Raw genomic sequence first — 22,680 nt, 5'->3', positions numbered from 1 at the left:
CTTGAACGATAAATGAAAAAATAATCGCATAGCTCTCTAATTTTATTGCGAATCGATATAAAGAAGGAGTAAATAAATTAACGATAATAATGAAAGATTTGTCCCATAAAGCGGTTCGTGGTAAACTTTGATTGGAACTAATGGGACACCCTGTAGGCAGGTAGTAGACGCTCGCAAGGTCCCGACACTCGGCGTTGAAAAGTCCGTTGGTAGGCTTTTAGCGGCTATGATAAAAATAATTCTTGATTCTATTGCGGAGACACGCACTCAGGTACCGACGAGCCGTGTTTCGGTATAAACACGGATCGTTGGAAAGAATTCGTTGTATTCTCCATCGCGAACGACGATTCCAAAATCGTTTTCGATCGTACTTCCTCCGGCGAGTCGGCGAGAACGTTTCGCGGACGCTTTTAATGGAGCCATAAAGCCATATTAAGGACTGGCCGTTCTTTCCGTCGACTTTGAATACCTATATCTCTGTCCTCTCGTTTCTCGCCGTTGAGAAACAAGGAAAGAAAAAAGAAAAGGCATAGTCGTACGTACGTTGTGAAAGGATAAGAGAGGGAGAGAGAAAGAGAAAGAGAAAATAAAAATTAAAATTAGAATCGGCGTAGCGTGTTATTAGTGACAAACTGTCAAGTACCATAGAGCGAAGCGAAGAGAGAGAGAGAGAGAGAGAAAGAGAGGGAGGGAGGGAGGGAGAGAGCGAATGCGAGATAGGTCGGTGAACCGGCTGATAAGTCCAACGGATCGATCAATCGATCGATCGATCGATTCCATAATAATATCATTAAGCTCCATTCGCGCGAAAGACAAACATCGTTTCTAATCGTGGGAGATGGAGCGAGCTAGCTCCATCGATATAAAGAAAGAAAAGAAAAGCTGGAAAAGAAGGTAATTAACGAAGAAAGGTAGAGGCTGTACGAGGGCTGAGAAATTGTCCGCAACAATGATCGATCGAATTAACACCATGAGTGGCTTAGATCGCGATATGCAAATTAAAAAGGATTTTCTATTCTTTAAAAATGAGGCGCGAAAGCGAAAGCGCCGGGGGTCCGAAGGACAATTCGATTTCCGCTAATAACACGACCGTTAGCCTACGGCGAGAGTCCTGCCGTGGAGAACGGACTTTCTTCTTCCTCTACTCTCTCTCTCTCTCTCTCTCCCTCTCTCTCTAACGCGCGCGCTCTCTACGGTTCGCTTTTCTTAGTCGGTGCTTGTCGACAATAATGGCCTGCCTATTTTCGTTCAATGCCAAAGACGGGGGTTAAAAAGCTCCGGCGGAGGGTGAGAGCAATCCCGTCGTGCTTCCTCACAATACTCTTTAGGCCACTGGCAATTAACTTATATACCTATATCGCACGTTACTACATCCTTACTCTTTGTCTTTTTATCTTTTTAGTCAGTACAGAATGGAAACTAGGAACGTATAGGTCTAAACTCGGTAATAAAACGGAGGTGATTCCGTGGCGAAATTTTTTTAAACGTTGCCCGTCAAATATAAACTTGCTCGGCATGAATATTCATCGAGAAACGTAGTCGGTAAATATCCGATCACGAGAAGCAGAAACGTTTCACCTTTGAGTAGACATAATCGTGACACATGTCCCACAGAGATGCTTCCTTCTTAGTCTTTCTTTTTTACGAGATACGAGTCGTCCGAGTATCGTGAAAGCATTATTGCTTTCCGAATGACGATTTCTCTTACGCAATTTTCCTCGGCCTATGCGCGTATCACGCCAATCTCGTCCGATAACTTTAACAAATATTTTCGGTAGAACGCCATGACGTTTTATGGGCTATGAATGCATCGTTATTTTAGAAAAATAAAAAGGAAAAGAACGACCCAACTGTTAACTTCGAAGAAGATAGCTACGCTCGAAGAATAGGTATATTTTTTACGCGCGACAAAAAGTCATCTTTAACGAGGAATGATTTGTGGTGGAAGACCGACTAGAACTTCTCGCGCCTTGAGGCAACTCGCCGACCTTGCCGACTTCTCTCATCTATCTATGGAACCTCGTGAATGTGCCTATTTATTCCCTCTGCAATATCTGCGGGTCTAAGTCTATTTTAATTCTTTTAACTTTCAGTAATTATCAATTTCGCGAATTTAATTAAAAATTCAACGTGCTAACATCGATATTTACGATCCTTACGGTTAATGTTACGAATGATTTATCCGAGCAAGTCCCACGTCCCAGATTTAAGCGCGGATTATGCGAAACCAGGTCGGTCAACGAAGGGTCCGAGCGGTTTGAACATATCCGAGCAGGTAAAAAATGCTCGGTGAAGAACGATTCGAGTCTTCTTTTCGAGCTTTTCTCACGATCTTTCTCTTCGAATAGATGGAAGGCGTATCTGAATTTTCTTCTCGATCCTTTCGAGAGGAAAGCGATTTAGAGAGAGGGAGGGAGAGAGAGAGAGAGAGAGAAAAGTCAGAGAAGAGCCGTTAGAGCCTAGAGAGAGCGCACGGATATAAGAGAGAAACGACGACACATATTGAGATTTTTGTCGGTACACGATAAACAGGCAGACTTAACGAGGAATGATTTGTCGAGCGGCTAGGCTCGAAAAGCCGGAGGCCATATACGTGCATTACCGAAGGACGATGTATGGCTTGCCCGGACGCACCCTTTTCCTTTAGCGAGACATCGAAATCATCGAGAAGAACCAAATGCCACGTCTTACCTTCGTTTCACATATTTCATATTCGCCTAATGCTCAAACTCCATCGAGAATAACAATTTTTTCTTTTTTCTTTCTTTTTTTGTTTTTTTTTTTTTTTTCAACGAGTTGAGAAGAAAGAAAAAATATATAGAGTCGTTAACCGAGCCTTTCATTTTTATCAACTACGCGATCGATTTCGGAAAAGGCTACTTCTCATAAATGTTTCAAGATGATGTATCGCTGAAAGAATCTAACTAATGGAGGCACGCCGTGCAACACTGGAGATTAGTTAACGGGGCACGAATATGCGCGTACATATTCGGGATCATATGCTTGGCCGACTTCGAACTGGTTTGCCGGAGGCGCGCCGTACTCGAGCCGAATTACGAGAAGGACAACGAAAACGACGAGGTGGACGCGGATCGCGCTCAGAAAAGCGGAGCAAACATCCCCCCTCTCTTGTACGTTTGTAAGGACGAGCGCTCGCTTTGTTCTCAGGAGAGAGAGGCAGACAGAGAGAGAGAGAGAGAGAGAGAGAGAGAGAGAGAGAGAGAGAAAGTGTGCAAGACCAATCTCATTATACGAAATTGTTTCGTCGAAAGTGTTTAAAGAGAGAAAAAAACGAGAAAGAAAAAATTCTTCCTCTCAATCATCGAATCTTGTCGGTCGTTAAACAAATTAACACGTTATTGCTTCCGAAACTTGTAAAAAAAAAAATGGAAGGAAAAGGCTTGACGATACACGTTGAAAAAATATTTCTATCGAAATGATAAAATCATCGAAATCATGAATTAGCTACTCGTTTTAAATCGTTTTGAATCGAAACTTTTGATCCATGAACGCTCAAACGTTTGTTCTCAATTGACGATCATCATTTTTCTACGGGATACATCGATTAAGATGTTATCGGGATCTTAAATTACAGAGTCATAATTGAAAAGGGTTTTTAGGTACGTTAAACGAGCTAGAAGCACGATCGCATTGCACGCGTACGTGATTAAGAGTCATTAAATTGCTTAATGCGATCGTGGCACGATGTTCGGGCGTTACGTCGTACACGTTCACGGTGCTAATACCACCCTATTCACAAAAGCATAAGCGTCTAATAATTTCGAAAATTATCTTTATAAATATCATGGCAGCGGTATCGATCGGTCGTATCTCTTTCGAAAGGAACAAGTTGAAAGCTTTAGTAAATAACGCGCTTGACGTTGTAATTAATATACTATACGTATTTTTATCTAAATAAATCGTTTTAGAAGATTGAACGAAAAAAAGAAAAAAACAAGAAAAAGAAAAAATGAACGGGTAGAATGTCGATTTTCTGTCGCAATCGAGGAGATACATTTTTATCGTAGAATATATCGGCTCGTTCGAAAAGACAATCCATCGTGAAGGGATTCGAAAAAGATGCGTGCTCGTTCTCTCGACGGTCTCGTGCGGTTCTTCTGAGCGTTGAACTTTCTTCCTACCTCTTCCTCTTCTCGAAGATTACCGCTGCGTTCGCACGATGATCATCGTATCTCGTTACGTAATGTCGAGCACGGTCTATGCTCTCGGACGATTGACTTTTACTGTAGCTTTGCGACCTTACCACGTTCGTTGGCTCCACCATAGAAAAGGAAGTCGAGAAAACTGTTGAAACCTAGGAAAAAATTTGTATATGTATATGTGTATGTGTATGTGTATGTATATGTATATGTATACGTATATGTATATGTATATGTATATGTATATATATATATATATATATATGTGTGTATATATATATCGATCGATAAATTCCTGCTTCGCGCCTCGAGCAAAGTAATAATTATCGATTTGACGCGTAATTAATGAGTCACTGCGATAAACCATTCGCGTAATCGAGTATAAATTCCTTTCTCGCCGATTCGTACAAGAGTAATAATGCACAATAGCGTAGATTTATTCGAATAACAAAGAAAGAAAGAAGCACATTGGGTTTTCTCGATCGTTCATAAAATCTACTCTCTATACGCACATATATGATATACAATCTCTTTCATACACTCGCAAGTACGAGTACGTTGGACCGGTCACACTCACGAGCTACCTCTGACTCTCCCGTATATCCACTACTTCGCTGTCTCGTACGTATACGTAAGCTGAATTCCTATAATGGGTATGCAAGTGGCGAAGCAGGTTCCATTCATTCATGTTCGGAGCGAATGCACTAGTGGCCTACCATTTACAATTTCCCATTTACCATTTACCGTCGTCCTCTCCTAGCACGTGCTGCCTGCTGCTCCTGTGTTTCTCGGTCTCGTGCTAGAATCGCAAGAGAGAGAGAGAGAGAGAGAGAGAGAGAGAGAGAGAGAGGCTACGAGTCTTTGGATCATCGGCAGAGATTCTAAAATCTTCGTAACCGTTTTCTATCGATTTCCCAAAGAAACTTCAGAAGGAGGGAAAGTCGATGTACGAAAAGTATTTGAAAAGAAGAGCACGAGTAAAAAAAGGGAGACGAGAAGCTAAGACGAGAGAAGGGCACATGTACATCCCGATTGGTAGTATTCGGCGTAATAACCGTAATTGACAGTAATGATACGTAGCGTGATAGTGTGAGGTAACGTTGCATAGAAAGAATTCTTTCTATTTCAAAACCGCGACCCGCTCTGTAATTTCATATATGGTGTACACGCGTGTGTCCTGGCCGCTCTTGGACAACCCTTTTCTTTCTTTCTTCTTTTCTTTCTTTCTCCTTCAAGGATAAGCGACTTTTACAAAAGATACTCTCGTAAATCGTCTATAATGACGATGACGGCATTCGCGTTTACAAGAACGACGAGACGTTATTATTGCAAATAGGTACGCGAGACGTCGTAAGGGAGTTTTGAAATCGACAGGAAAAGGGTCGGATCTTTTCCTTTTTCTCTTTCATACGATACGTCCTCGCTTCGAATCTCAGGGTAGAAATTTGTCGAGCCTAAAAATCGACGAGGCCATACATCAGTGGAGTATCGTTATTAGTGATCTCCGCTTTAGAGACTAAAGGTTCGCGCTCGGTATCGGCGGAGAGCAACATAATACAAGATCTTTCGAATCGATATTCCATTTCCAGCTTAAACGCATTTGTCATTCGGGGACAGAACGATGCTGGAGATAAATCTCTTAACGGTAGAACTTTTAAGTTGGAAGCCACGATACGGCTCTCTGGACATTGTGTAATGACTTCTGCGGAAATTTTAAATACTTGGCCCTGTTAGACGCTAACGTCAGGATGAAAAATTCATTTGGCTCGCTCGAATGATTTCTGGTGCTGGTCTGAATTAACCAACGACGTTATTATATAATACGTCCAAAGTCCTATCATTTTCTCACGATTTCAACGATAGTACAGATGAAGAAAGAGTTGAAGATATACCGACACCGATCGGACAAATTCAATCGTTCCGCTGCTTGACACCGCGCACCTGGTCGCTCCATTCGAATTTCAAATGTCACCCGGATTCGATCCCCGTCGAAAGTGTTCTAACCGAGAACCGACGACTTCAACTAATCCAGGAGGTCCTCACGGAAGGAACGATCGGACTTACGATTTACAACTTAATCTCAATGTCATTTTCGAAGACGGGTTCGACCCGCTTCGTCGATTCGTTTCGGATTTCATCGATTTTTCAGGACAACGACACGAAACTGGCAACGTTTCCCGATTCGAAAAAACGAAGAAAGAAGGAAAGAGAGAGGTTATACGGCCGTTTACGTATGTATCTACAACGAGTAATGTCACGCATCGAATCACTCGAAGGCACGCGCAACCGTGTTCTCAGCATTTTTCCATGAGTTTGCCTTGGAGAACGAGACCCTTGATTCAGCTTTCATCGCTGAATTATTTAATAGAGAAGAAGATCGCAACCGATGATGCCAACCGGTAGTTCGAGAAACGCTTCGGAAAATCCATATAACGATCCATACTAAACGTAATCAAATAGGAAAGGAATACCATGCGCGTATCTTTATTTATTTATATTTATTATCTCCGGGCGTTACGATGATTTCTACGAATCGTAATCGGCACTCTTTGCGAATTAATAAAAACTAATGTACTAAACCCATAATAAGTTTGAAAACTCTCTGTCGTCGTTGGGTTCAACGATCCGTAGTTTAATCCGACGGTGTACCATGAATTCCAGACGTACCGATTCGCTAATTAGGTCTCAACGTGGGCTCCGATTAATTCTGCGAGCGAAGGAACAAGCGCGGCCTTCTCTTTCATCTTCTCTCTCTCTCTCTCTCTCTCTTTCAACTGAGTTTGCATCCACGCGCGAGACATCACAATGAGAGACAATAGGTGCTTCTTGTTGATTGTACCGAGGCTCTCGAGAAGCGCATAGAGGTGCAGGGAGGTGTGAAAGAGGATAATAATATAGAGTTACTTCTCGAGAGAGAGAGAGAGAGAGAGAGTCGGTCATCCCTCTCTCTTTCTCTCGCATGCGCGCTTCATATCGATACAGTTTCCTCTCTCCTTCTTTTTAACCCTCTCTCTCTTAGGAGTCCTTTACATCGACTCGATCCTTCCCTCTCTTCTTTCTTCCACGTCCCTTTTCTCTGCCTCTTCCTCGGTCCAGCACCTCCGTATATACGAGAATGCAAGCAAGAGAGAGAGAGAGAGAGAGAGAATAATTTTCGGTGGATACGCAGCGGGACGTCCCGCGCGCGTCGAACGAAATCCCATCCCATTATTTCCCGGTTACGGCACACTTTAGCGCGCGCGAAAAGTCAGCTCTTGATCCGACGAAAGAACTCGCGATCCGAATAAAAGGGTTACGCTCTCTCCACGGTCCTGGGCCATTGTGAAAACGGAAAGATGAGACGCCGTACGTTTTCTATCTTCTTTCGTAGTCTCACGCAAAAGGAAGGTATATTATCTCTGGAGATCCTCCGAGGCGATCGATTAATATTCAACGCCGACGATATCTTCGAGCAAAGATGCGCGAGCTCTTAATATTTCTTGTAAGTCATCGACTTGGATATTACGCGGCTTTCGCGCTTATAAACGACCGTTTAACTCCACCACCACCGGTGATTCTTCCTGAATTCCTTAACGCAGTCAATTCGCCTCGTACCGCGGAGAATTTTTACTGGCTTCCCTTGGCATTGGACGAGCGAAAAACGAGCGTTGCCTCATCCGATGAGTTACAACGTCCACGAAAAGTATTGACGTAATTCCTTCTTTTACAATGGTCGTATGGAGGAAATGAAAAAAAAAAAGAAAAGAAAAAAAAAAAAAAAAAGAAGAAATGAGAAAATATTTCCTTAGAAAAAAAAAAATATATCTACATTAATTACGATCGAACGCTTTTTGATACGAGTACAATGGCGATATTTACCTTCAATATATTTAACGACGTTAAATTTTTTAACGCGTTCGTTCCTAGGCAATCGAGATTAGCCGAGCAGCGAAAGAAGCGGATGGAAACTTCCTCGGACTATCTATCTATTAACTCTTTTAGGGCATTGCCGTGTACACGAGGGAAATCGCCGAAGCGATTTGCGCTATCGCTTTTCTTTCTTTTTTTCCTTCTTCGGCACCTCCTTCAACCCCGGAGCGATACATAGGCGAATGCTAATTGTTCTCGTCCTGTCCGAGTAATTTTAAAACTATGTAGGAAGTAAGTACGTGGCGCTGCTTATCCTATCAGCCGTTACGCTGGATAGTCACGTTCGTATCCCTTTCCACTCTTCCAGCCCTCTGATCCTACCTTTTCCTTTTCGCTCGACACTCGAAAACACCGGAGAGATAGAACACGCTCGTCGGATATGACTTAAAAAAAAAAAGAAAAAGAAAAAAAAAAAAAGAGAGCTCGAAGAGAGATAGAAGGGAGTGCGCGCCCTCCGTCGAAAGACAGATAACGAGCACCTTACTTCGTTTAACCGCGATTCGCCTAATCCGGTAGCCTTGCGTACACTCTAAGAAAAAATTCGAGAGAACCATAACGGGGAGGCACGCGCGCGTGCACACGCTCGCTCCGAAGGATTCAGAATAGACTCCGAAGGAGTCGATTTTTCTAATGTTTTATCCCGACTAGATAACGATAGAGCGAGTTTCTTGCGAGTCGCTTTCTTTGCAACAGTTGAACGCACGTGCGCATTGCTCGACGAAACTAGTTAACTAGTTTGTCGCTCGAGAACGTGCCGTTACTTTTTCATTATTCCCTTTCTCTCTCTCTCTCTCTCTCTCTCTCTCCCCCCTCAAAGTTTTAATCTAAATTAACGCCAGCTCGAGAAAAAATTCATATCGATTATAATCTCGGTATCATCGCCGTAGCGACCGTGAGAGAATGACCTGTCGGATACAGCGTTTTATCTGTGAAAAATAAAAAGCAAATACGCCGCACCGGCGTGTGTATACTTGTGTTCGAGAAAAAAATGGGGAGAAAGGATTGAAAGGGTTGACGGGGATCATCCATCCATCAAAGTCACTCCTGGGGTACCCCTCGCTCGTTTCATTTCTCTCTCTCTCTCTCTCTCTCTCTCTCTCTCTCTCTTAACTCTACGGTTCGATGACGGACAACGTGCGCGCTGAAACGCGCATTACGCTTCCGAAAAAGAGAAAGAGAGGGAGAGAAAGAGAGAGAGAGAGAGAGAGAGAGAGAGAGAGAGAGAGAGAAAGGGAAACAGAACGAAAACGAGACAAGGGCGGCGAAAGAGCACATTGTCACGATATCGAGCACTAATACTCTGATACCATGCAAGAAGAAGGCTTCATGATAGAGAGAAAAAGAAAAAGAGAAAGAGGGAAGATATAAAAAAAAAATAAATAAATAAAAAAAAATAAAAAATATTAAAGCAAAAGAATATTAAAGCGAAAGCTGCCGTAAAAAAGTATTATGGGAGCACAGACTCAAACTCGCGTGTCTCGCATCCATATCAGGAGGTGCACGCATCCCCAGCCCACGTATTAAATCGTCGACTCGAAGGAGGAATGGAGAAAGAGGGGGAGACATTTTGCCTTCCTTTTCTTTTTTCTTTTTTATTCTTTTTAAGTTGCTCGTACTTAGTCTCGATGCCTCGAGCTTGCCGCCGGAAGTGACCGGTTACTCGGATAGAGACCAGAGGAATAACGATCCTGGTCTTCGAACAGCATCGTTCGTCCGAAAAAAAACGAGTCCTTGGCGAGAAAGATAGGAGGCGGGAGAGGGGGAAAGAGAGAGAGAGAGAGAGAGCAAAGGCGGAACCATTTCTTTAATAAAATTACGCGATAACGAAGACGCCTATCTTTCTGACCGTACTATTTTCCAACCGTGCACGCGGAAATTAATGTAATTAAAGTTTCCCCTCTCTGCCTCTCCCTCTCTCTCTACCTCTCCTCCCCCTCCTTCTCTTCCTAGATCCGACGATTGAAATTAATCGAGTCGACGTATGTACTCCTTCGCTCGATCGAAGCTCTAAACGACGTTCAGAAACTTCCTAGCTCGATCTCTCTCTCTCTCTCTCTCTCTCTCTCTTTCTCTCTCTCTCTCTCTCTCTCTCGTTCGATCTCTCTTGTCGATGATTTTCCTCCTGTCGATTAACCTACGAATGACTTAATCTACGAACATAAATTCCGTTATCGATCTCGATACTCTTCTCTGGGATCGACTAATTATACGGAAGTATTAGTTCCTCGATTATGAGACTTTCTTATATATATATATATATATATATATATATATATATATTCTTTTTTTACCTACCTTTTTCTCTTATATTTTACCGTTTAATTACTCGTCTTCCTTGCTTATTAATATCGTCTCCGTTATTATACGAAGCTGTGGGAAAATAATGCGCGATCGTAGCTCCGGCTTACCTCTCCTTTGCCAAAGACTATTTCTCGCAGCTCGATTAATCTCCAGATTTCATATATATATATGTATATATATATATATATGTATATCATGTATATCATAGACACGGACTGTCGGTAGACCAGGAACATAAATTTAGCCTGTAAAATTAGTATGCGAGTCGCGCCAAGCTCACTCCAGCGAACGACGAGAGGACGTGTGAGCGGGCTTAGATGACATCAGATCGAGATAGTTATCAAAATAAAGCAGAGCATACGTTATCCGCGGCATTTTCCACTCCATATATCACCTACGATGGTTCACATGTCCACGATGTTGAAGAAACCGCGCAACGTATCCAAAACGAATCGATGATTTCTCCGTTCCAAATACGAGAAAAAAGATGATATCAAATTTGAAAAAGATATTGAACAATAGTAAGTGAGAAAGAATGGTATTTAATATCATCGTGAATCGTCGCGATCGTAAAGCAACGGCTGCCAGCGTCGAGAAGCGCGCGGAGGCGACTTTATTGAAATGCGCAAGAGGGAGCAAACAGGGTGGGTTCTTGAGTCGCGTGGACGATACTCCCACGGAATATTAAGCGACTCTCTCTCTCTCTCTCTCTTTCTCTCTTTGCTCTTTATGCGTTCTACCTACCTGCAACATTTACGTATTGAGGTAGGTGCATACGCGAGTGCGAATGGAGCTTTAAGCGCGCGCATACGCTATACATTTACGTATATGAGTGGACTCTAAAGTACAACCTCCCTTTCTCATTCGACTATCTTCGGCCGTCTTACGTGAGTTACGTGCTACATTCCGTGCGTTCGTCTGACGGGAACGGTCGTCTACCGGGTAACTTCTTTTCATTATGCCAATTCTTTTTCTTCTTCCTTTCCTTTCAATGATCCTTAAAAACCGATTAAAGTTCTAAATACATGCGTCGACATCTGCTTTAAGCTACCTTATCGACCTTCTAAAAACGGCACAAGTCGGTGAGCCGTGAACGTCGGGAATTATAATGGATAGGTTCTCTCGAGTTCTCTGAAAGACGTGAACGGGCATTAACTCGCAGGATTTGCAAGAAAGATCGATTGACGGACGTCGATTATGATATAATTGTAGTCAAAATCGATGGAGAAACGTTTTCGCTCGCGTATAAACGGCGTAGAAATTAAAACGAAGAAGTAAAGTAAGAAAAATCGATCGAACTTCCTCTCGAAGCTTCCCTCGTTTCTAGTGTCTGAAAGCAAGTCGTCGCGAGAGAAAGAAGATCAAAGAAGAGTTCGAAAACCGGATGCGCAGGTGATGTCTCTCGCTGAGGGTTCTTCGAATTTGCATATGTATCCGGCAGGCTGCACGGATCACCCTTAAAATTTCTCTTTGAACGGTATAGACGAAAGAGAGTCAGATTCGTTCGGTCTCTTTTGCGCCGTTGAGAGAAAAAGAGATAAAAAGAGAGAAAAGGAAGAAAACAACCCCAGCCCGCTTTGCTCGTACATATACGTATATATACACACGTATATATATATATATATACGTATATATATATATATATATATATGTATATATATATGTATGTATGTAGGGCTTTTTTCCCGATAGCAGGCGACGCGAGTATATTCCGAGCACGTAGGCGCTTCTACGTGCTCGCATTATTCCGAAATTCGTTCGTCGAAGCGCGAGTTCTTCGAGTGCCCTCCACGCTCGCGTTTTTCTCCGCTCATCGAAGCGCTCGAAGCGACGGTAGATCGGAGCAGTTCGCAGCAGCTAGCACCAGCGCGACGTGTTTTCTTCGTCCTTCGCGACTCAAAGGGAGGACGCGCCGCGCATCGTCGAAAATCTTCGTGGAACGCACCGAGAAAAACTTGCACGTCCTGCTTCTTTATTCGATTCTCTCCCTTCCTCCCTCTTTCGAGATAGCGAACCGAACAACGCAAAAGCTTATTCGGCGCTACGGTGACACCGACATCGATCTCGATACACGAGCTGAAAATTCGCGAGATCACGAGCTATGTCATTTTTGCGTTGTCGCGAAATTCTTTCTACGGATAATAAGCTACCGCCGATTGTAGAACCGAACGAAGGTAGAAGAAAAAAGGTAGCTCATACGACCGATAGGATACCGGGCGCAGGCCTAAATTACTGTTTACACACGCTTCTATTCGCGAATAAAATTCTCGCCTTCGTGATCACGAATGAGAATCATTGTTTAAACGAGATATACCGAATTCATCATATCACTTCGAACGGGGAATCATTCGCGCGAATTCGAAGAGCCGGCAAGGGGTGATAGGCTCGATAGAAAATAAGAGAGGGATCTAGTGCCTGTGCAAACAGCCACTAAGGAAAATATTTGCACAGGATAACTCGGTCCCTCATTATCAGGATGGCTGCCTCTCTCTCTCTCTCTCTCTCTCTCTCTCTCTCTCTCTCTCTCTCTCTCTCTCTCTCTCTCTCACTCTCTCTCTCTCACTTTTCTCTTTCGGAAGTCGACGGTTATCCAGGTGCGACCGAATAAGAAGTAAGAGAGCGTGGCGTAAGCACGAGAGAACGAAGAGAGGGTAGGGGTAGAAGAGAAAGCGAGAGAGGAAGAGATTGATTTTACATGCATAAATTAGAGAGGACGAACCTTTATTCCATCGCGCAGGGTCGGGAATTGGGAATGGAATTGGGATCTATGTAGATACCTACCTACGTACGTACGTATGACGGAGAAGAGAAGAGAAGAGAGTATAAATTGATGACTGTAGGCAAAAGGCAGGGGTTTATAATAATTAATCTTCGTACGTGTATATATATTGCTCTCTCTCTCTCTCTCTCTCTCTCTCTCTCTCTCTCTCTTTCTTTCTCTTCTTCTTCACTTGCTCGCTTCCTCCTAAGGATGGCAAAGGCATCTGCCTATACCGGTGGCAGAGTAAGAATCGTTCACCGAGATTGTATTTGTACTACCAACAGATAATTCTCTCTTTCTCTTTTTTGCTTTTTTAAATACCCTCATGAATCGCATCGTCGTAGATAGTCTCTACTCTACCCCCCTTCCCCCACCGCCTTATAGCCGGAAGATATTACTCCGATGGAAAGTAAGAAGCGGTGACAAATATCCGGACGTCTCGATGCGCTTGCAGTGAAAATCATGGCTCGGATATTGCGAGTTAAAGATAAGAAGAGGGGGCTCGGGAAGAGGGGAATAGGGTAGAAGAAGAGGCGATTAGATATCGTAATGTATAGGTCGACAATAAATTATCGAGGAGAAGTATAAGCGCGAGAAGAGGAAACCGACGACTTCCATCGTTGGTGGTCATTGCTAAATTGAGGAATCATCGTTGCGCGTGGAAGATCGTCGTTAATTGATAAATTCGATGAGTCTGAGAGTAATTTATCGCGTTACTAGCAGGGCCGGTTTGCTACTACCAGCCAAACGGTTCCTTTAGATTTTTCTACATCTTTTTCTCCTTCCCGCTTCTTCGACCGAGCGCCGGCGACGTTCGAAGTCTGTGACCTTCGGAAAGGTGTATTTCTAAACGATCGGCTTAGCCTTCCGTAGAATCTCGCTTTGATCCAACGCGATTCTAGTTTCGCGCGCTATTAGAAAACGCGTAAAGACGCGTCTATCAATGATATTTCAACGTTTCGGATATAAGCCCGGTGTAAATTTTCAACAAATGTCGTACTTTTTCTGTTGCAACGACAGACGACGAAGTCGCAGCGAGGAAGAGACGAACGGCAGCGTCTCGGTGGGCGACGAGTCTCAGCAACAACAGCAACAACAGCAAGGCTACGTGTCGCAACGAGAGAGTCAAGAGGAGGAGGAAGAATTAGCGGCGGAGGAAGCTGCCGCGGCTCAGGCTGCGGCTCAGGCTGCGGCTCAGGCTGCGGCTCAGTCCCTTCAGAGTGCCAGCGAGGAGACCGATCCGGAAGTTCACAAGAGAGTCACTGCGGTGCAGGTGCAGGTTCAGGGTATGGAGGGCGACTGGCGCGCCTACTGCGAGCATCCGCTCTCAGTTGCGACCGCGGCAATGCTAAATCTCCAACAACAGCATCAGGTCTCGACTGTCGCCAGCCATGGCGACGATCCAGCCGCTTCCTACGTCTACGAGTACTACAAGCTACCGGAAAAGGCCACCACCGACGTCAAGCTACCCCCGACGCACGAGCTTTGGTCCACGTAAGTTTCTCTCTCTCTCTCTCTCTCTCTCTCTCATTTTATTTCATTCCTTCTCCTCAAATTCTACACATTGAAGATTTACGAAGGAGAATCAACGTGGGACATTGGAACCAACCAACGTGAGAAAGGATACACGTCGGAGGCACGCGCGCCTGTGTAAACGCGAGTAACACGCACGTACGAGGTGCGAACACGCGTGTCGTCGGGTCCGCATACCACGGCACCATCGGTAGAACTCGATTAGCGTAGATCTCGCGATAGTCGGTGGGCAAGTGACGTTAAAAACACACCCAGCTCGATTCAACTCGTGTTGACGTTAATTACCGCTCGCGCTGAGTGTGGAAGGAAGCACGATTAATAACGGGGACCGTGCAAACGAGGAAATAGTACCGCGAAGATTTATCCATGTTAGAGTTATTTAGCGGCAGGTACACATGACGAGTATTTGCTACTTATACCGCGTTAGAATTCAACGATTTTATTTCTCTTTCTACGAAGCTAAAGACTTTGCGAGACTTTGCCTGAATCTATGAAAGATAGCGACTATCCTATTTCCTTTCGTTAACAAGCATCTCATAAAAGTCTCGCACCCCGTTAACGATAATGGAAATTCGATGGAGGACGCAGCCCGAACGATTTCAAAATAATTCACCGTCGCGAAGATATAAATCTCTCGAGAACGATAGTCTATTTATATCGCACAGCGAAGCCTTCCAGTACATTTGCTCGGTTTGCAAACTGCATCAAACGATGGTACAGGTTTCGTGAGAGTGACGTGCATGGTCCCCCTCCTCAACCGATATTCCTCAGGGGTCTCTTGCCCTTATATTTTGGGTCCGCGCAACGAAAGTAGGTAGAACGCGTCTAGGCCCATCCATGGAATTCAAAGTTCTTAGGGTTGATAGGACCCCGTTATATACCTCCCTTTCGAGGAGCCACTATGTATCCCACTTTTGATTTATATCAGCCGCTTAGCATATTTTGTAATTTACTGTTGAGAATCCTGCAACGTACGAATCCTGATGTCTACTTTCTTCCTCTCTCTCTCTCTCTCTCTCTCTCTCTCTCTTGGTTGGTGCTTCGAGATGGTAGCCGAGTAAAAGCAGAATAGTTCTCCCGAACGACCTCGCCATAGGGAGAGATGCCACCCTAATCTTCCCTCGCATCTACCTCTCCCTTACCAAAGTGTAGAGAAGGAGAAAGAGAGGGAGAGAAAGAAAGAGAAAAAGCGCGATAACATCTCGACAATTTGTACAGCGGTAGATCGTTAAACCTCGTCTCCGTTGCATCGATAAAGGTTAAAGAGAAAACTAGAGAGAGAGAGAGAGAGAGAGAGAGAGAGATTGCCAGAAGATAGAAAAAAAGTTGATCCGAGGGCACGACTTTAATCCAATTTCATTGCACCCTGATCTTGCGAAAAGAAAAACGAACGATCCTTGCGATCGTCCTTGTTATCTTATTCGACGTCGAATTTCATCAGGCGAGAACAAAATGAGAAATAGAAAAAAAAAAAAGAAAAAAGAATTTTTCTGGCTGAAGCACAAAAAAGTAAATAAAGATTGAGTTAATCATGATGTCGAAGCACCGAAAGTCGTTAGAAAAATTACTATCCCTCGCGATCATAGAAAAGATTGAAAACTTTTTCTTTATCCTCACTGATGTCTTCCGGATAGCAACGAGGAGGACCTCCGATAAATACGCTTACTCTACGACGAGTTCTCGCACAGGATTGTAAACTATCGTGCTACGATGGTTTGCCTGCTTAACAACGAAGACTCGCTATATTCTCCTCGCTATATTTTGTCTCGTGGTTACGCAACCACGCGGCAGAATCGCCTGTAAAAGAGAATTGCGCCAAAGAAGTATGGACAAATGTTATCCTTTGATCGAAGTATCGTCAACTTGATAAATATAAGATGAGAAAAGATTTCCTAGACTCGGACTAATTTACGAGCGATGCTAAAAATGTTCTAATTAGGGATCAAAAAATTTTTGCGTACGTTGAAACAACTCGAAATCTCTCTCTCTCTCTCTCTCTCTCTCTCTCTCTCTCTCTCTCTCTCTCTCTCTGTGTCTTCCTCTCTCTGGAACAGAAGAAGCGCGCATCGTAAACATCGGACGAAAGAGGGGAGATAAGTTGAAGTAGACGACTCTTACACAGTCGAGTCACTTAAGACTCGCCACGGGGTTGTACGATGATGGTGCAAAGCCACGAATCGGCGTACGGTTTCACAGCAAGCCGCCGGCAGTAAAACCAAGCTCCCAGTACTCCATGATCGCTTGCTTTAATCTAAACGCCCGTGCGCATAAGTGACAACCACGATATCCGCCTTCCAAATGCAGAGAACGCGAGTTAACGTCGAGTAAACTGAAGAATAAGCCGATATTTTTCCCCCCTCCCCTCTCTCTCTCTCTCTCTCTCTCTCTCTCTCTCTCTTTTTATCTATCTATCCATCTATCCATCTATCTTTGTCATTTCTCGTATTCTCAACTGGGTGGAGTTCGTTCCAGATATCATTATATCTCGAATAATTTTCTTGATGAAGAGGAACGTCGAAAAGGCGATAGGATCAATCGTATTTCATTGGAAAAGAAAATATAATCGCAAGCGCAGAAGTCAGATAGATGTCACTGGTGGTTATCACGTGTCTGTAACGAATTATTAAATGCAACGTTTAAAATATACATAAAAGCATAGGCATAACGCACTCGTGCGTATCCGCCCATTCGCGAACAAAGAAAGAAAAGAGATCGCCTCGCACTCGATCGATAATGTGATTTATCGGGGATGTGTGCTCGCGTTATATAATTAACGAGCAATTTCGTGTTTGTATGTAATATATTGAACGAAAATAAGAATCCGATAATTAATACGATTAACGAATAGGCAATGCACGTAGCAATGTCGTTAACGACATCGAGTAATTAAATATCGCTCGTTTAGGAAGGTGCCTTTGTCGGTCCTTTCTATTCGACTATTCTCTGTCTATCTCGGACGGAGTGTACCATTACATCTTACTGCATTATATTGCGTATTGAGAAACGGAATTTGAGACGTACGCGCGTTTCTTCCTCTCTTCAGGACATTGCACAGGGCTACTCCGTAGAGAGAAAATTGTTCTACGGAGAAAAATCGTTCGATCGTTACTTTTGACATACGTCAGATACTGTACTACGTCGTACACGTAGTAGACGTATACACGCAATTCGAAGATATCATAAAGTCGAATAATTTAAACATTTAACCGGTGTCACGCTCTCGCTTTATGGATTAAATCGCGCGATATTTTTTCTTGAAGAAACTTTATCGACGCTCATTAAAAGAGCTCGGAACATCTTATCGGTTAATCGGACAAATTGTAACAACTTTCCCGGCACGTAACGTAACGCGTGAGCGAGCGAGCGCGCTTAACCTTACGCGAGGAAGAATTTAAACGACACGATATAAAGCGGTGGCAATGGTAGCACAATGGCACTTTTTACGGCCTACTTTCGGAGCGCGAAGACGTCGACGAAAAGACCGAGGGCTCAAAGGCGTACGCATAATGGTACCTGCCTCCAAGTAGTCGAGTCTTAAAGGGGGGTCGAGTATCAACTCGGCTCGTTGACATCGCGGCCTTTTTATTGCGCGCTTCATTGCCTGCTTATTCTTCGCTACGGAGATCTGCTCGAGGACCAGGCGAACTGGGCTCGCGATAAATAATTTCTGACGTGGTTATCCCTGATGGTCCTGACTCTTCTCTTTAGCCTCCTCTCCCTCTCTCTCTCCCTCTCTCTCTCTCTCTCTCTCTCTCTCTCCGCCCCCTCCCCCCTTTTTCTCTCTTTTTTCCATGTTTTTCGACTCGTCCAATCTAATCAAGCTCCATGGTAATCTAAGAACAAACTCCTCGATAGAGTTAACTTAATTCGTTTCAACGTGCAACGTCTTGGTATTATTCTGTAGAGAGGAAGAAGAAAAGGAAAAGAAAATAAAGATATAGTAGAAGGAGGATGATCGTAGAGTCATGACGAGATTCAGTCGTCGTTATTACGCGTTTCGTTTCTCGGTTATCGTTACGCGGAGATCTAGTTAGGGACAGAGCGCGCGTGCAGAAGAGTGGCGTGCCTACTCTCGTGGCCTTTGACCCACCTGACGAGTCGGCAAAGCGAAGGAGACCCGGTGTCACGTCGTAAAACGAAACGGGCCTGAATAACCAGAACCAGACGCGCCGTTCGCGTTTGCGACGACTACGATAGCGAACACGACGACGATCAGTACCATGCTCCGTTTTCGCTCTTCGACCTCTGCTTTCCTCCTTTTCTTCCTCTTCTTCTTCTGCTCGACGCGTATATGCTCGACACGTAGCGCCCGCGCGAGCCAGTCCTCGTTTATTTAAATTTACGATTGTAAAACTTCGTAATGGTTCGATCGAGCGGACATACACCACCATCGGCTCCTTCTTTTCTTTCTTCCCCTTTTGAGGCTCTCCATTTGACTCTTCATAGAACGACTTCCATCCTTCCTTTTATTCCGGTCTCGATCGAACGTATTCCGTCGACGTCGACGAGCGATGTCAATCCAAATGAATGCACGCATTCACGTAGGAGAACAACGAACTCTTGAACTCTTGTACGTTCGACGCATAAGTCAGGAACATAGATAAAAATCATAGTCCACATTTAACGAGAATAAGTTTAGAAACGGGCTACGAAAGAAGTCATAACGCGGGACCAGGCGTATCTTTTTGGAAATATAAATGGCGGTCAAGAAGTCGAAACGAAGAATTCTTCCGAGAACGGCGCAATATTCCTAGAACAAAAGCGGTACTACGAGGAAAGAGAGGAGGAGGGAGAGAGAGAGAGAGAGAGAGAGAGAGAGAGAGAAGGACGCATCGTGAGAAGTGGCAGAAGTGGTCGGTCACGTTTCGTGCATTTCAATTCGTTCGTGCCTCGTTGACCGACGTCGCGTACGAGCCGTCGACGTAAAGACGAGAGGCACGTGCTATATGCACAGGTGCTTGCCGCTTGCTTTGCGCGCGCGTTCGCTTGCTCTTCGAGAATGTGCGTGCTCGTAAAGTCAAAAAAAAAAAAAAAAGAAAAAGAAAAAAAAAGAACGTTCCTAGACGTTCGTAAACGAGCGGAGACAAAGAAGAACGGTAAGAAAGCGTAAGAAAAGAAAAGGACAGAGAAAGAGAAGAAAGCAAGAATGAACGAGAAGATAAAGGAACAATAATAATCGAGGGAGTGACCGAAACAAGAAGCTGTTAGGACGCGCTACATTATCGGGACCTGTCTTTCGAGTTTCGCCGTACGTCATAACACACAGGCACACATACGTATCTCTTTCTTTTCTCGCGTAAATATACCGAAACGCGCACACGCGACTAAGATAGATACCGGCAGAGCTTGATTTCCGGTTTGAGAAATGCCGATTCCGGTTACGAACGGATTCTACGAAGAAACGAGAGAGATAGAGAGAAAGAGAAAGAGAGAGAGAGAGAGAGGAGCCTGTTAGTACCGCAAGCGACGTACCGCAAGCGCCGCAGGTTGCGAGCGTGCGTGGAGGAAGATACGCGCGTACATCCGTGCTTGTCGTGACCCTGCCGGCGACCTCGCGACCTCGAAGCTTCGCCTATGCGCACGTGTGTTTCTACCTCTCAGCGGCGAACGGCACAGCCTGCCTATCTTGTCCACTCGTCGATGCTATTCCTCACCATTAACGTACTCTCCAGGCATTTTCCTTACGATAGACTCCTGACTCATGAACTTCAACGATACATGTACATCTTCTTCTTCTTCTTCTTCTTCTCCTTCTTCTTCTTCTACTTCTTCTTCTTCTTCTTCTTCTTCTTCTTCTTCTTCTTCTATATGAGCCAGAATAGTTGACGAATGTACTTCTTTCGCCTCGATTTTCAGGAGTATATAATCCTACCACCTATGCCACCGTTGCGAGCAAGCAAACTCCCCTCGAATCTAATACGTTAGGCTTAAAGAAAATAAACGGAAATACCAGGCCGATTGTCTTACGGTTCTCGTCGAGAACGTGAAACATGCGAACGCACATAGAACGCGTATATGCGTTAAACTATTCACATTTTTTGTTTACCGTAGGCCATGCCGAATAACCTCAAGGTACGTACGAGCGATGACCTCTCGCGAGTTATACCTATCCAACATTTTTCCCCTCGTACATTGCTGTCTCTTCTTCCTACTTCTTACTCCTACACTCTGTTCGTCTGGGACACGAGTCTCTCTCGTCGGCGTTCCTATTTCTTCAACGTAGCTTTGTCTCGACGCAACCAGTCTCGAACAACCGCGTTGCTCGATCCCACTCTCTTTCCCTCAGCCTCATTACCTATTCGCTTATTCATTCGTATAGCCGGCGAATATTTTGATATCGTTTGACGATAAATCCTTTCAATGTTCGTAAGCTCTTCACGAAAGAAAATTCATTTCTTTCGTCGGGTGTACTTCGGGATTAGCATCGCATTACTCGTACGCTAAAAGAGTTGCGAGAGATCCATTTCACGTAAGCCGAATTCATGAGATCGCTCTACCTCGGGCTATGACGGATTTCCTTCTCTCTCTCTCTCTCTCTCTCTCTCTCTCTCTCCCCTCTTCTACATGGAGCAAAAATTCCTCGGGAACACCCGGGAGTTTTCTTTCTTCAAGATACAAGTGCCTCAGGAATATGGCGTCGACGGGTCTCGTTCGAGTCTTCTTGCTCTCCTCACCTGCGTATATCGTACCCTTTTCGACGCACAGCCTGGTCGAGATCTCGAGGAGGCCAGAAACGAGTCGGCGAGTGGAACTCGCAAAGAGATAGAGAGAGAGAGAGAAAGAGGGTGGGGCGGGGGGAGAAGGAAAGAGAGAGGACAGGGACAGGGATCAGGTATCAAGTGTAAAAAAAGAGCCATTGTGCGGAAGCATCTGACCGTAGGGTTGGTGCCACGGTGCTGGTGGTGCCATTGCCGATGGTGGTGATGGTGATGTTCGACGGACAGGAGCGACGAGCGCTTCATATACCGGGGGTTAAAAAGAGACAGAAAAGCTCGGGGAACCTGGAGAAGGTTGCCGCGACACGTTTGCAAGGCCGAAAGCGAGAGAGAGCGAGAGAGAGCGAGCGAGAGAGAGAGAGAGAGAGAGAGTTTGAGTACCGTGGAGGGAAGAAGAACGATCTTCCCTGTGAGATGGGACGGAAGAATGAGAAAAAAGAAAGATCTCGCATGCACCGACAGCGTTGGCAGTTTATAAGGGTTCCCTCGTACTCTGTGGATATGTATTATCATGCTAAATATAACATGTTAACTACTTCGCATAATGCCGCGCGAGATTCTCTCTCTTTCTTTCGCTCTCTTCGCCGCTAGATTACAGGGAGTCGCGTTTCTACCGCTTTTCCTTGTTGAAAATTTTATTGCCATTGCTCTTGGCAGATGCGTTAGAAAGGATGTTGCAACGTACCCAACGAATATTAAAAAAAAAAACTCTCGTTGAATGAGCTTTTCGATTTTGTTAAAAGAAAAAGATAAAGAAACAGAAGCGACAGGAATTTTGTAGGGAACGTAAAAGTATTTGATAGAGTGCGTGACATAAAATAAAAATAAAGCATTGAATTCGCGGCGATGAACTTGATTCCATCTCACGCGAACGCCGAGTTCTGCTGGCCGTCCTTGTCGGCCTGTCGCCGTCCACTCTCGAAGGAGACATATCGGATGATTGACCTGAAACGACATATCGTCTAATTATATCGTCGAACGAAGGATAGGCCGTAGTAGGCCGACAGAATTTCTTTGTAACGCTATAATTGGTCTCTGTCCAACTTGGACAACAGACGACTACCCTGTCACCGTGAAATTTTTCTCATATCGAACGTAGAAAATAACGATCGACCGTGCAATGAAATCGATCGATGTAGGCTATTGAACGGCACGATGATAACGAAGGGCACAGTGCCAGCTGATTTAATCTTATCAATACTAGGCTCGGGATCATCGTCGATACTAAAATTAATTGGGGGGAAAAAAAAGAAGAAAAAAAAAAAAGAGAAAAAAAATAGAAGGAGAAAAAAAGGCAAAG

The 22,680-nt window shown here is 44.3% G+C and overlaps 2 protein-coding genes across 6 annotated transcripts in view; one reads left to right on the top strand and one right to left on the bottom strand.

Annotated features, from left to right (window-relative positions):
• The window catches only part of LOC124951683 (protein grainyhead), a 63,405-nt gene that overhangs the window by 29,288 nt on the left and 11,437 nt on the right, over positions 1 to 22,680 (top strand). For 3 of the 4 annotated variants that reach the window (XM_047500456.1, XM_047500454.1, XM_047500457.1), the window contains exon 3: positions 14,152 to 14,625. The exons of the other annotated variant lie outside the window; for it this stretch is intronic. In XM_047500456.1, coding sequence (XP_047356412.1) covers positions 14,152 to 14,625 — 474 coding nt within the window. The remainder of the gene's footprint in view (positions 1 to 14,151; positions 14,626 to 22,680) is intronic. 4 annotated transcript variants of the gene reach the window in all.
• The window catches only part of LOC124951685 (serine/threonine-protein kinase greatwall), a 38,708-nt gene continuing 20,014 nt past the window's right edge, over positions 3,987 to 22,680 (bottom strand). Inside the window, exon 4 of one of the 2 annotated variants that reach the window (XM_047500461.1) lies at positions 3,987 to 4,315. In XM_047500461.1, the coding sequence (XP_047356417.1) occupies positions 4,242 to 4,315 (74 nt within the window). In that variant the 3' untranslated portion in view covers positions 3,987 to 4,241. The remainder of the gene's footprint in view (positions 4,316 to 22,680) is intronic. The other variant, XM_047500460.1, reaches the window with a different exon arrangement.

This window comes from Vespa velutina, chromosome 9, assembly GCF_912470025.1.
Source record: "Vespa velutina chromosome 9, iVesVel2.1, whole genome shotgun sequence".
Lineage (NCBI taxonomy): Eukaryota > Metazoa > Arthropoda > Insecta > Hymenoptera > Vespidae > Vespa > Vespa velutina.
This window is presented reverse-complemented; position numbering and strand designations above follow the sequence as displayed.